Source organism: Leguminivora glycinivorella, chromosome Z (assembly GCF_023078275.1).
Source record: "Leguminivora glycinivorella isolate SPB_JAAS2020 chromosome Z, LegGlyc_1.1, whole genome shotgun sequence".
NCBI lineage: Eukaryota > Metazoa > Arthropoda > Insecta > Lepidoptera > Tortricidae > Leguminivora > Leguminivora glycinivorella.
Window position 1 is genome coordinate 16,479,536 of NC_062998.1, and position 13,950 is coordinate 16,493,485.

The window sequence follows — 13,950 nt, forward strand, 5'->3', positions numbered from 1 at the left end:
ACTTTTTATGAATAAGGGGGTAAAACATTAGATGTAGCCTAATTTCAGTAAATATAACAATGGCAAACCATAAAGTTTACTGAAATGTAAAGAAGACTGGAAAACGCAAAAGGCGTCATATTCTTAGTATCAATGTTTTCATAAAATATTAGCGACAACTACGTATATTTGAGCAAACAAGGTAACGTTCCAATGTAGGCACGTATGTATCTACAGCTCAATAAGCATTGAAGGCGACAACTGGTCGTATCCCGGCCAATGGCAAAAATACTATTCATATTAGTTTCGTATATGGATATTGGTTAGTAATGCACACTTCTACCAACAATGTGCTGTTTGCTTTTATGGCGAGGCGTAGGGCCGCGCGGCCAGGGCTAACCGCCTAGACGGCAGGCCTAATGGTGTGGTAGTTTATGTATTTAAATTAGTTCTGAGGAAGACTCGATGAACTAGCGGGCGGGACTAAAAAAATATGTTCTGCTGATTTCATCTTTATTGCACAATAAAAGTAGGTACACATGGCGGTCTTAGGCCGTTTTCACATTATCCGATCCGTAATCGGATGTCGGAAGGATTATGATATCGGTCCGACATCCGATATCGGATCGGATAATTAGAAAACGCACTTAAGGCATTCTCTATCAGTCAACCAATGGCTCTAATCTAAACAAAACATGGAGATATCCTATGAATGTCCTAATCAATGACAATTTAATTTCTATACAATTGTATGACATTTATAATAAATTACAATGACTGCCTCACGACTTTTTTTTAATTTTGTCCTATTACTATTATATTCAACGCATAGTGAAGTAAAAAGGGCTGGAATTTTGATAGTTAGATTAAATATGTGTGGTATTGTAGGCACATACTATTATACCTGCAGAGCGCTCATGATGCTTGAAACACAGGAAGATGAAATAGCCACGAACAATTAAACTCAGGGCGTATTCAAAAACGTCAAAATTAACAACGCGGAAAATGCGCGGAAATTAGATTTCTCATTTCCTAAACTGTCACGCGAGCGACGTCGCATGATGGCGCTCGCCGGGATGATGGAACGCATTCGGAGCGTGAACCCTGTACTAATTAGAATAATTCACGTCCCGCTACTATTGTAGTAGTATTCTACTAGTACCTATTCGGCCATTAGCCACTCATTACACTAGACGGCTGAATTATCGCCGAGTCACCGACGCTCTTTGTTGTCCACACAACGAGCTCGCGGCCGAATTCACTGAATAATGTTAATCGTCGGAACAAACGAATGTTATCTGATTTACTAAACTAGCGAACTATGTCGTAAGCCTTTCGAGTAATGAAGGGGCGTCGAGATTCATACTTATCAGCGTATTCGATCATAAACTAATTTACGCGTTTCCTGCATAAACAGAGCATATCATTAACAACGTCCACATTTTTTTGAAAGCTCCGCTGGATCCACGCGTTGTGTTTATAGACCATTTAACAAAGATAAATTGTAACATGTTTTATTTTTTACAGAATAAACCATCATGGGTGAATTGGGTGCAAAGCTTGGATTGGACGAGTTGGCGGGAGGAGCAGCAAGTATCAGCAAGGCTCTCTTGGCAGAGTTCATAGGTATGTAAACATAAATTCAAATATAATATTATAGATTGATTAAATTAGATTGATATCTATACCTAGATATTTTTCTGGCACGAACGTCAAGTTGTAAGTGATTGACAAAATAAAAACATCGACAATCCTTTTATCGATAAATTAACCTTACATAAGGTATTACCCCTAATATTAACCTCTAAAATCTTGAATAATAATGCAAGAACTTATGTAAATTATTAAAAATACGGTTCGTTTTATTAAGCTTAAGGCATTATGTCCACCATTTGTACTTATTTTTTTATGTGCAATAAAGAATAAATAAATAAATAAATAAATAATTATTGTCCATTTATTTTCAAACATATGACATTTGTAGAGGTATAAACCATTAATGTTATATACACCTAAATTCAAGCCTATATTCCCTAAACGGGGTAGGCAGAGCACATAAAACTACTCAAGATCCAGAGCATAATTATAATAATTAATTAATGACATATTATAATGTAAGGTATCGGAAGGAAGTCACTAGTGTCAGCTGTCATTGTTCATTTATAAAAATATGAAAAGGTAATGATAACTTTACAACTGAAAAAAAGTAAAATAAACTTGGTGGTCAGTAAGCATTCCAATCCTACTTTACTTCGTGGATGTTTCACGAGTGTTTCTGATGCTACATTTTTTATATTTTTCTTGGAGATCCTTGTTGTTGCAAGTAGGTACTAACTCTGTCTAATACTGTGTGATGTGTGATTCTTAATTTCATAGTCGTAGAACTGGTAGAATTACCAAAATAGAATGTAGGTATTTGGAACGGCCTTATACGCGACCATTTGTAATATTTTATGGAGGCACTTATAATCCCATCCTGGCACATCACAATCTACATTGTAAGTAGATATAGTGATATTGACCTACTTACTAGTTATCGGAATAGCGTGAAATTTCCCATGCGTGTGTCTCGATGATAATGGACAATCTATAAAAAGCTACCTTGCGTACTAAGTGCCTCCCTAAATGACTTTGTTAGAGTAGTTTTTTACAATTATATGTTTTTGGTGGTTTAAAATAATTGAAGACTAATATAAAATAATTTTATATCAATTAGATGATATTGTAGTAGTTACAGTCGGCACCATACTTAAAGTAGAGCTTAAAGCAACGTGCAAAAAATTTCGAAATGCCAAACGCCAATAAAAAAAAATAGTTACTTACGTTTCTCTTCAGTTCTGTTTTTCTTTACATTAAGTATGAACCTAATTACATAATTTAGTTATATACCCGTATGATAATTATTTACATACTTACATATAGGAGATAGGTAGGTTAAAATGATATACCTATATTATATGTGTATCGATGCGACTGTACCAAATCCATAGGTCTCATATGTAGGAATGCCATTCCTATACCTATTTGATAAAATGCTTTTCGGTCAGGTACTGTGTTTGCTTCATGAAGTTTAGATTTGTGTATGATGATATGATCTAGATGTGCTTTGTGCAGGAAACCTGATCCTCAACCTGTTCGGCTGCGGCGCCTGCGTAAACATCGCGAACTCCAACGCTGCTACGGACATCGTACTCATCGCGCTCGCCTTCGGTCTGGCCGTCTTCGCCATCGTCTCAGTGAGTACTACCTAAACCTACCTATTACTGTAAAAGCGAGATCAGCCAACGTTTAGCTAGCTCTCTCCCTATCGCTCTTCGGTAGTGCCGTGACAGAGCAGCATCAACGGGATACCTTGCCACAGTGTCAATCTGCTTTTACTCTCCAATTTACGCACGCAGGTAATGGATTTCCAACCCACCTCGTATAATAAAACCGTTATTTGCTCACGTCGATTTTACTTTACCATAGTTACACCCACTTTTATTGTTGTTTCCAATAATCGCGTAGTTTTGTCAACGCATCAACGCGAACGCAATCAATGCACGAGAAAAGTCACACCTTTTACACGGGGTCGTATTCGACTTTTGCTTTTGGTACCTCGTGATATCGGATACTTAATCAGTCAGTTTTGGGACGATACGATAACCTTTTGAAGTCACCTACCTCCTTTGACATAGGTACTGGACTTCAATATATTGGCCAAAACATCACTGAACTTGAAGCCTCGATCTCACTTATGAAGCACCTAAGTGGCGATAAGAGTGCCATCGGCAGAGTGCTCTGGTCGATTATTCTGTACTTATTAGAGCGATTTCATATTATCCAATTCGATATCGGATGAGGAAGTAAGTCAAAGAGCGCCATTTATGTATAGGATATCAGTCTTACATCCGATACTGGATCGGTTAATGTGAAAACGCTCCAGTGGCCAATACTCAGCTTATAGAGCACTCTTTCGCCACTTTAGATGATGCGTCTGATTAAGGCATTTGTTATAACTATTTACGTTCAAAATAAGGGGAACCAATAGCCACCACGCAGCTATATTACGAACGTTAGTTCAAATAGTCGAATAGTGGTAACCAACAAATGCTGCAATCTTGTCAAGATTTGAATTTAAAAGAAAACAAGTTTGCTTTTTTTACTGGGAAAGAGTAGTCAGTCAACATTTGGGTCTTACCGACCAGTACAAATAACGGAGCCAAGTAACATAGAAGTATGCGCACTATGCGACATCGCTTAGTATCTGGCAATGAGCCCTAGCCATTTATCAACTACATAGTTACCTACTCGGATAATAAATAGTAGATTATTATCCACTGTTTGTATACAACTAGGCTACCTATTAGATAGGTATTCAGAAAGAGTAGCTAAGTAACATAGGTACTAGTGGTGAGATTTCATCTTAACACTATTTTCAATTTGGAAATATCAAGTAGTGTGACTTTATAAAGCGAAACCTTCGTGGAGAATATAACTCGTTGAATTTCATTAATCAACTACATAATATATAACGCCAATATTAAAACACCCATAATAACGTCTCGTGAAAACCAATCGATCAAAAATTATCAACAACATCATGGATAAGATAATAAAATCCATGTTTTATTAATTTGCTGAACGGAGCCACTCCCGGCGACATTTGCTAATGTTCAACAGTAACCGCAAACAGATGTAGATAACATTTACTCTCTCTGAAGCATCTGATTTAGCTCTGCTTGCTTTACTCGTATATCTTTGCACAGGGCGCTATGTAAGTATGTAAGCTTAGGAGATATTTGTGTTGACTTAAGTGTGTACACTTGTACAGTAGTTTTATGCCTCTGCTACAAGCTTGCCTGGCATTGCTGTAAGTCATTGCCATGCCATTGCATTCTGTTCTGTTGTATTTCCCTTGCGATATGACATGGGGTTCTTCAAGGAGCAGGGATCTTGCGTTATCCAAGGTTGGCGACGATGTCTCTAATGTTGAATGAGTTCATTGCGTAATTTTAGATGTAGTTGTTTTTATACTTTACCTTCGAGTACCGTGATTGTCCACGGCCACACCAAGTTTTACCGCGATGAAGTAAGGGAGTAAATATAATAAGAAGATGGCGTCACTTTTAAATGGCCGTGGGTGGTAGTTGACGTCCACGATTTGGCTTTAACATTCATTCAAACTAAAAGCGTGTGCCATCGTTGTTTACCTACAGTAAAGTATTCATGCAACCAAACCTGATACACAAACTGGTTTATCATATAACCTGCCTTATAGATGGCGTCCTATTCTACCTCTATATCATATTTTTGTCGTTTTTTACATTAGGGTGATGTCACTTCACAACAAAACCAGGTGCCGTAGCCGAATGGCATTTCTGCGACGCGAAACGAAAACGAAACGCCGCGAAAGGTAGTCTGGCTCTGTAGCGCCAATACGCACGAGCGATACAGTTTCGTGAGCGTTTGTGACATTCGGCCCAGTGGCCAAGAGTACAGTCACGATCTGTGGGGTATCATAGTTTTTCCTCTCTATCGCTCTTCCGTATTGCGCTCGTAGCCTAGCGGTAAGTGCGTGCGACTTTCGTTCCGGAGGTCGCGAGTTCGAACCCCGGCTCGCACCAATGAGTTTTTCGGAACTTGTGTGCGAAATGTCATTTGATATTTGCCAGTCGCTTTTCGGTGAAGGAAAACATCGTGAGGAAACTGGACTAATTCCAATAAGGTCTAGTTACCCTTCGGGTTGAAAGGTCAGAATAAGGTCAGATGGCAGTCGCTTTCGTAAAAACTAGTGCCTACGCCAAATCTTGGGATTAGTTGTCAAAGCGGACCCCAGGCTCCGATGAGCCGTGAGCGTGACAAATGCCGAGATAACGCAAGGAGGATGATGATCGCTCTTCCGTATTGGTGCGACACAGACAGTTGGGTATCTTTGGCCGCGTAGCGTGGCGTGAACGATTGTGCTCTTGGCTACTAAACTAAATTCATGTGTATTTTCTTGATTCTTCCTCTTTTTTTGAGGCCATGCTTAAAGCATTGAAACAAATATCACCATCGATGATAGCTTTATCTTTCGCATGTTGGTAATAACCCTGATGATATTCTGTGCAGGCGATAGGTCACGTTTCGGGAGGACATGTGAACCCGGCGGTGACGGCAGGGCTCGCGTCGGCAGGCCGCGTGAAGCCTGTGCGCGCGATACTGTACGTGATCGCGCAGTGCGCGGGCGCCGCCGCCGGCTCCGGGCTGCTGAAGGCGCTCACGCCGGAGCGCGCCGCGGGCAAGCTCGGGGTCACTGGCCTCGGCACCGACGTTACTCCGCTTCAGGGCTTCGGCATCGAGTTCTTCCTAGGCTTCATTCTCGTCTTCGTTGTATGTGGAGTAAGTACCCGTTGTAATGTTACTTGTTATGCTGTAAGTCGTCGTTCCAGAAAACACAAAATCAATTTTCACCGCGGAACTGTTTTAGTATCGTTTAAATTTTAATGATGATGGTTATGACCTTTTCATTTCGTTTTAAGTAAATTTAATTGACTACGTAATGGTTTTTTCAACTCAATCTATTTATCGTGTCCAACAATTAGTCACGAACACGGATTATTTATATTTAGACACTGCAGTCATAATAGGTACCTAGATACGATGCGACAATACAACTGCGACCTCCAAAAATGAAATAATTTAGTATATTTATTTACTTAAGTACTCCTTGTATTTGGTTTTTGCTTAATTCGGAATAAGTAGGTATGTGTGTTTTGAATTGGACACATTGGCATATTGTATGAAATTGGTACCTAATTAATAAATACTTATAGTTTGACGTAAAATGTCGTACATATGGTTCTCTAATGTTGCGATTAATTAGCTCATGTGCCTTCTAATTAGGTACTTATATAATTTAAAAAATACATAGGGATTTATGTAAAGCCTGACCAGAAATATATCTATGACTATTGTCAGGAGGGCGCTGTTGTTCTGATGTACGGGGTGACAGTTCAGTTTAGTATGAAGAAAATAGTTCTTATGAAATTCCGCAACATGGCGCGTAGTCATATATTTCTGGAGAGGCCTTAGATATTTAAAATAATTATAGTAACAACTGTATAATGCCGTAACATTAATCTGTATTGATTTTATTGGTGAAAAAATCCACAACCAAATTACGGGCTCAATGACAAAACGTTATCTACCAGCAGGTAATTATTCAATGTCGCATCCTCGCGCCTGCGGGCCACGTGCCTTTGAAAATACCACCTAATGGTTATAATGATATAATAACGTCTACGTCACGCGATGAGTACCTACTCTGCCTATTCAATATTTTTTTTATAAAACACCATCGTGGGCCGCGGCATGGTTTTTTTACTTCTTCGATCTACGCACACTACCACATGAATTATTAGAACTGTAGAAGGGATTCGGAAAAAAATACCCAGTTGACCTTCAAAAGTTTAACAGCCGAGACACGCACAAATTTGAATTTGTTTTTTACATTCCTAATACCTAATTAACTCTGGAACGTTAAGCGTCAGTTTAATACTACTTTATCAGCAGATAAGGAGGAATGGGCGCAAGAAACTTTATATGGAGAGTTAACTTTTCGCACCTAAGCTTTTTAAATGTGCCTTGAATTTGCATTTAATCTGAGTATAACAAGTAAATTACAGGGTGTTTAATTAATTAGTCCCCTGAATCCATTTACGTGGTGAATAATTATACATTTATACATATTCGTAGATAGGGATCATCCATTAATTACATCACACCTAGAGGGGGGGGGGAGGGGGTCCACAAAATGTGACATGTTGTGACAGGGGGAGGGAGGAGTTCGAATGTTTGTGAGTCACATACAAAATATTTGCAATATCTAAGTCAAAATCTATTTCAACTGAACCTCTGTGATAAAAATACAGAGTTGGCAACAGCTCAAGAAGATCAAGTTGGCTTAGTAGAAACTGTACAGAGTATAGCAGTTTTTGGTGGTGCAGCCGATGACCGCCTCGCACTGAAGCTATAAGAAGCTGCAAAACCTTGGACGACTTACAGGCCGAATTGATTATACGAGGATACCACATCAGTAGATCTGGGTTGTACTTAAGACTCCTTCCCAGGCGAGTTAACACAGAAGAAGGAAAAAGACATGTCGTAACAGTCCCTGAAAAACTATGCAGACCGGACACTACGCTTCATGCAAATGCAAAACACATGGATGGCAAATTCTGTACAGCTACCTGTACTATAAGAAACCTAGAGTCTCTAGCATCAATATTGGGTCCTGGGCAAGTTTTCTTTTTATCAATGGATGATAAGGCACGCGTGCCCTTGGGAATAACAGCTGCCCACGCTCAGGCACCTATATTGATGCACCTGGATTACCGGGTAACATTACCGAACCATGATTTTGTAGTAGCTGAAAGGCATAAGCTTATCCCTTCAGTGTACGCCAGCATCGTTATAAAGAAGGGCGGAGAAGGAAAGCCAGAATCAGTGACACACTCCAGGCCTACATACGTATCAATTCGAAGTGGCAAGCATTCTTCATCGAATGCAGAGACTCACGCCACCAATGTGCATAAACTGTCAAATCTACCTGCATTCGAAAACTTAATGAGAACTTGAGATGGTTTTGCGAAGCCCGTATTTGTTTTTACTTGTGACGGCGGACCCGACGAAAACCCGAGATATGAAAGAGTGATAATTTCAGCAATTCAGCATTTCAAAGATTTTGATCTGGATGCTATATACATAGCTACTGATTCTCCAGGTAGAATTGCTTTCAATCGAGTAGAAAGGCGAATGGCACCTCTCAATCGTGAACTGACAGGTGTTATCCTGAAACATGACTGAAATTTACTTAGCCAACATTTGGAGCGAATTGGTTATTGACAACTTTCCTGTTATCGCCGAATACATTTCACCAACAATCACCAATTTGGACATTGAACAGGCCAAATTGCTTAAAAATTACGCTACTTGGTACGCAATTCACGTCCGTGAATCTCAATATCTGTTACAGATAGTGAAATGCGACGTTGCGGCATGTTGCGGTGTTATTAAGACAAGGGTTTTTACCACCACCTGTTTTGATAAAACAGACGGCAGAAGGGTATGGAACTGTAGGAACCGATGACACCGATGCTAAATTCGCCCCACTGTTATTGCAGTTGTCTTTGGATCTACGAGCGTCATCACTTTTCAAGCAGGTTCCGTACGATACATATTGGCCCAAGTTTATAAGCGTACCTGTTCAAACGGTCTTTTGACATATGTGGCTTGTATCTGGCATCATACAAACCACACCTTCACATGAAGCAGGTACATAAAAAAAAAGAAACTATCCCTAGCTCCGAAAATCCGGCCTCAAAGAATTGCGGCTAGACGGGCCAGGGAAATGCTTCGCTTGATTAAAAAAATTGACGACCGGTCTGGCTCAGTCGGTAGTGTCCCTGCCAGCTAAGCCGCGGTCCTGGGTTCGAATCCCGGTAAGGGCATTTATTTGTGTGATGAGCACAGATATTTGTTCCTGAGTCATGGATGTTCTCTATGTATATAAGTATATAAATGTATATTTAAGTATGTATATCGTCGCTTAGCACCAATAGTACAAGCTTTGCTTAGTTTGGGGCTAAGTTGATCTGTGTAAGGTGTCCCCAATATAAAAAAAAAATGACGCATTGTGGTACGACGAAGGAGATGTGGACTCTAATAATGTCCCAGAATCTGTCGAGAGTGTGACAATCATTGAATCATCCCTGACATGCCAGTCATCCACAACATGAAAGAATGGATGCAAAACCCTTGGACGGAGGAAGAGTGAGTGTTGAATTTTTTTAATATTGTTGATTTTCTCATTTTCTGTTCGTTAATTTTATAAATCATTTTAAGCAATCCCAATATAAAGTTACTTTCAAAGTGTTTTGTGATTTTTACCTTCTTAAACTAAGAATCTAAATGTGACGTCACACTAGGGGGGAGGGGTGTAGTTTAGTGTGACGACGTGTGACAAGGGGGGAGGGAGGGGTCAAAAAATCATGAAATTGGTGTGACGTAATTAATGGATGATCCCATATAGGTAATTCTTACTGTGATTAACTAAAAAGACAAAACAATTGGTTGATTTCGGGATGGGACCCATAAATCGAAGTTGTTCGGTATGACCTTTATATTCACCTCATAAATTATTCCAGGTGATTACTGACTAATTTAACACCCTGTATAGATAAACAATACAACTTCCGTCCGATTTGTTGCTGAGTCACCAAAAAACAATTTTGGGATGTTAACTACATACATAATTATAATATATCAAATGTGAACTAAATCTGGTCCAAGGCTCTCACATCTCGAATGTTTTTAATTACTTTATTTTTATTATACATCTGATACGGGCGAAACTCTTAATGGTGGCTAGTAAAGGACATAGTCAAGATATATAATTAGATAATTTTAACTGAACTGAACTGAAATTATTATTTATCCATACAAAATAATCCGACCCGCAATGTGCCTCATACATATGAACATTAACAGGCTATGTATGTAGTGTTTTTTAATCGTTCGTTGACAGTTACATTTAATAGCTTATATCGCGTATGTTATGTCATAAACAGTCATCGTAACCATGTTTACATTACATAGCTGCAGATATTTTTTTTCAAAAATGAAATTTGGGGTGATTGATTATTAAAGTTAACACCTATTAATTAATGATGACACTAATTAATTAAATGTCTAGTTTAATTTATCGCGCGTATAAAGTTTACGCATTTGTTTTTGTTTACTTTAAGTATTGTCGATATAGATAATAAAGTTATTACTTCAAGACAAAATTAATACATACAGACCAAAGAGCATCGAGTATTACCTACTTATAGTTACTGTACCAAAGTAAAATGTGTAATCACAGTGCACAGACTGCCATCTCTCGACACGGGCTTAAAACTTTTGAACCTCAGTTTTGACAATTTGGCCCATACTGTTAGCTTGATATGTGTCAAAGAGGATCGAGTATTATAGAGAGTTACTGTCGAAGTAAAATGTGTAATCACATGTCATAGACTGCCATTTCTTGACACAGGCTTAAAACTTTTGAACCTCAGTTTTGACAATTTGGCCCATATTGTTAGCTTGATACGTTTTAAAATGTCAAATATTAATATTAGCGCCATCTAGCTGAGCGTACCTCAAAGGTGTAATGCCATCTAGGCCACCGTACCTTTTTCTGTATGGTACTGAGGTACGTTTTTTTCCTAGACTTTATCTGTCTATACGGAGTGAAATGACAAAACGTGGCGTGTCTAATTGGCCGATTTTGTGATCTCACTAAACAGAGTCAGGGATTTAGTCAAATGACTGAAATTTTCTAGAGAAATGATGAAATGGATTTGCCATTTTGACATCCTGCGTGATTTGATCAAATCCCTTAGAGATTTGATCAAATCTCTGTTTTGGCCATTTCCGTGCGACATATACGCAATCACATATGTCTTTGATACAGACAGAAACAGACTTGTATTAGCGGACGCAGAGTAGGGGAGAGCTTAAATAATACATGCATTTTACAATGTTGTAGTTATGTAGATGGATAGCAGCCTCATTCCTTTGCCATTCTCCTCGTTGCGTGATTGACTACGATATTTTTCGCTCGTCGGACTATAGGTATACATGAAACAGTCAGAATCTGCATAATCAATAAATAGCACTGTATTGTTATTCGGCTTAGACGTAGCTACTAGGGAATCTAGGGATTGCAATCCGGTCCGGCGGATCCGGTAATCCGGCCGGATCCGGTGCTTTTTTCATGCCACCGGATTCGGTGAAATTCGCCGGATCCGGTACCGGATCCGGTAATGTAATTTAATATGTTAGAATAGTGCAAAAAAATAACATTTACACTAACATTTGAACGTAGCTCAACAGGGGATTGCAATCCGGTCTGATTTTAAATCAAAAAATAATTTAATACGTACGTTTTTTGCCAAACTAGGCCGTTTGGAAGTAAAATAATGTACTCAAGTGATGCGTCAATCTTTCCGTCTTTGAATCTGTAGTGAAATCTGTGCAATTGTTTCTTGGATGCAAAATCTGGAATAGTGGAGAGTGACAAAGGGCCATACGACAAAACTTTTCGTTAACATGTCACTGAGGTCGACCCTTCGCGTTTTCTGGCCAAACACTATCCGAAATCAAGACCTGTTGAGTATATGCCAGCAAACACCCATTAGTGAGGAAACCGCGACACAAAAAGTACATTGGTAGCACACAATTCCAAGAGTTCTCTCTAACAAAATAACGCAACCATTTCTTTCGGCTGGAAATCGCCTGCTGCTGGAAGGAGCCTTGGCTCCGGGCGCCCTGTAAACTCATGGAAGCGGTCCGTTGAGGATGAACTACGAGCGACCGGGTCGAGCTGGAGCGAGGCCACGAGGGTAGCTGAAGATAGGAAGGCATGGCGCGAGCTTGAGAAGGCGATTGCATCTCTGTGGTGATGGTGACGTAGGACTACAAGAACAACAACGTTTTCAGCATAGCTACAAGAATCATAAAAGACAATTCACCAATCCAATTCTAAGCTTTCAATTTTTGGTTTATTAATTGTGAAGCAAAATACCATCATATTTCTCATATTATGCTGGAAACATACAAAAAAAGTTACTATTTGGGTACTTTTAATCCTTAAGGCCAATCCGGCCGGATCCGCCGGATTGGGACCAAAATCCGGCCGGATCCGGCCGGATTGGATATCAGACCGGATTGCAATCCCTAGTAGCTACCTAAGTAATACTGATTACCGACTCATTAGAGCCCGATTTATTCCAAGTATTCCTAGGCAGACTTTCTTGGACACGACGTACAAGAAATATAAAAAATGTTTATTCACAAAACACAGGGAATGAAATACATTATATATTTGTAATTAGGTGCATCACTTAATTACATCACAGGTAAGCATGGTCGCGCGATAAATGATAAAACATCAGGCCGACCCTATCGAACTTAGGTACAAATAGTGCGACAGGGACGGCCTGATGGTTTATCATTTACGCGCGACCATGCTTGCCTGTCTGGTCTACTTCAGGACAGGAGTCCCCGCTCTAGGCTAGGCCTGTATCGCGGGAGATCAGATGCGTATTTAAATGAGCCTTAATTTAAAGACCTGGCCCTTGGATTTGGTACGTATGCTTAAATTTATCAGAATATCTATCTCAAAACAATTGCCGTGTTGCCTGGACCCTTAGGTCCGGACCCCAGCATACACGTTACACCCACGGAAGTACTTATTTGTTCAATGTATGCAAAAAAATGTTTGCAATGTATGTATAAAATACCTACAATCCATAGTAATCAGGAAATTGATCTTAAGCTTGCCAATCTACTTGGAAGCCACTGAATCATAGTATAAAATGTTTTTCCACCGTATTACTAAGATATAGGTAGCAGATAAATGAGTCATCATATAAAAAACCGCAAAGAATATCAATGATACGGCTGATTACCACTTAATCAATGGCGGCAGTTAATAGTAGTTTAACGATTACGCTATCGAAGATTACACATGACTTGGCGGGCCTATGTTTCATGATAATATTAATATTTGATGTGCAAAATTAAGTACCTATATATAAAAAACTCTGAAAAAATAAATTCGTCAAATTTATCACAGCCTTCAAATGAATATCAGAAATTATGCCAATATCATACTTAGGTCCACAGTCGCTTAGGATTAGTGTTTGTATACATGGTAGGTATTAAATAGTTATTAGGTACAGTTATTGTAAAAAGAATGAAAGTTCTCTAAAAAAAGACTTTCGTGTTCAGGTGTGCGACCCGAACAAACCTGACGGAAAATCGACGGCGCCGCTGGCGATCGGCCTCACCGTGACGCTGGGCCACCTGCTGGCCGTCGACTACACCGGCTCCGCCATGAACCCGGCGCGGTCCTTCGGCTCCGCGCTCGTCGCTGGCGACTGGGCCAATCACTGGGTAAGA

At 39.5% G+C, this 13,950-nt stretch overlaps 1 protein-coding gene across 1 annotated transcript in view; it reads left to right on the forward strand.

Annotated features, from left to right (window-relative positions):
* Nucleotides 1–13,950, forward strand: part of LOC125240566 (aquaporin AQPAe.a) — a 42,821-nt gene that overhangs the window by 21,101 nt on the left and 7,770 nt on the right. Inside the window, exons 2-5 of the mRNA XM_048148508.1 lie at nt 1,507–1,605; nt 3,094–3,215; nt 6,073–6,342; nt 13,780–13,944. Coding sequence (XP_048004465.1) covers nt 1,518–1,605; nt 3,094–3,215; nt 6,073–6,342; nt 13,780–13,944 — 645 coding nt within the window. The 5' untranslated portion in view covers nt 1,507–1,517. The remainder of the gene's footprint in view (nt 1–1,506; nt 1,606–3,093; nt 3,216–6,072; nt 6,343–13,779; nt 13,945–13,950) is intronic.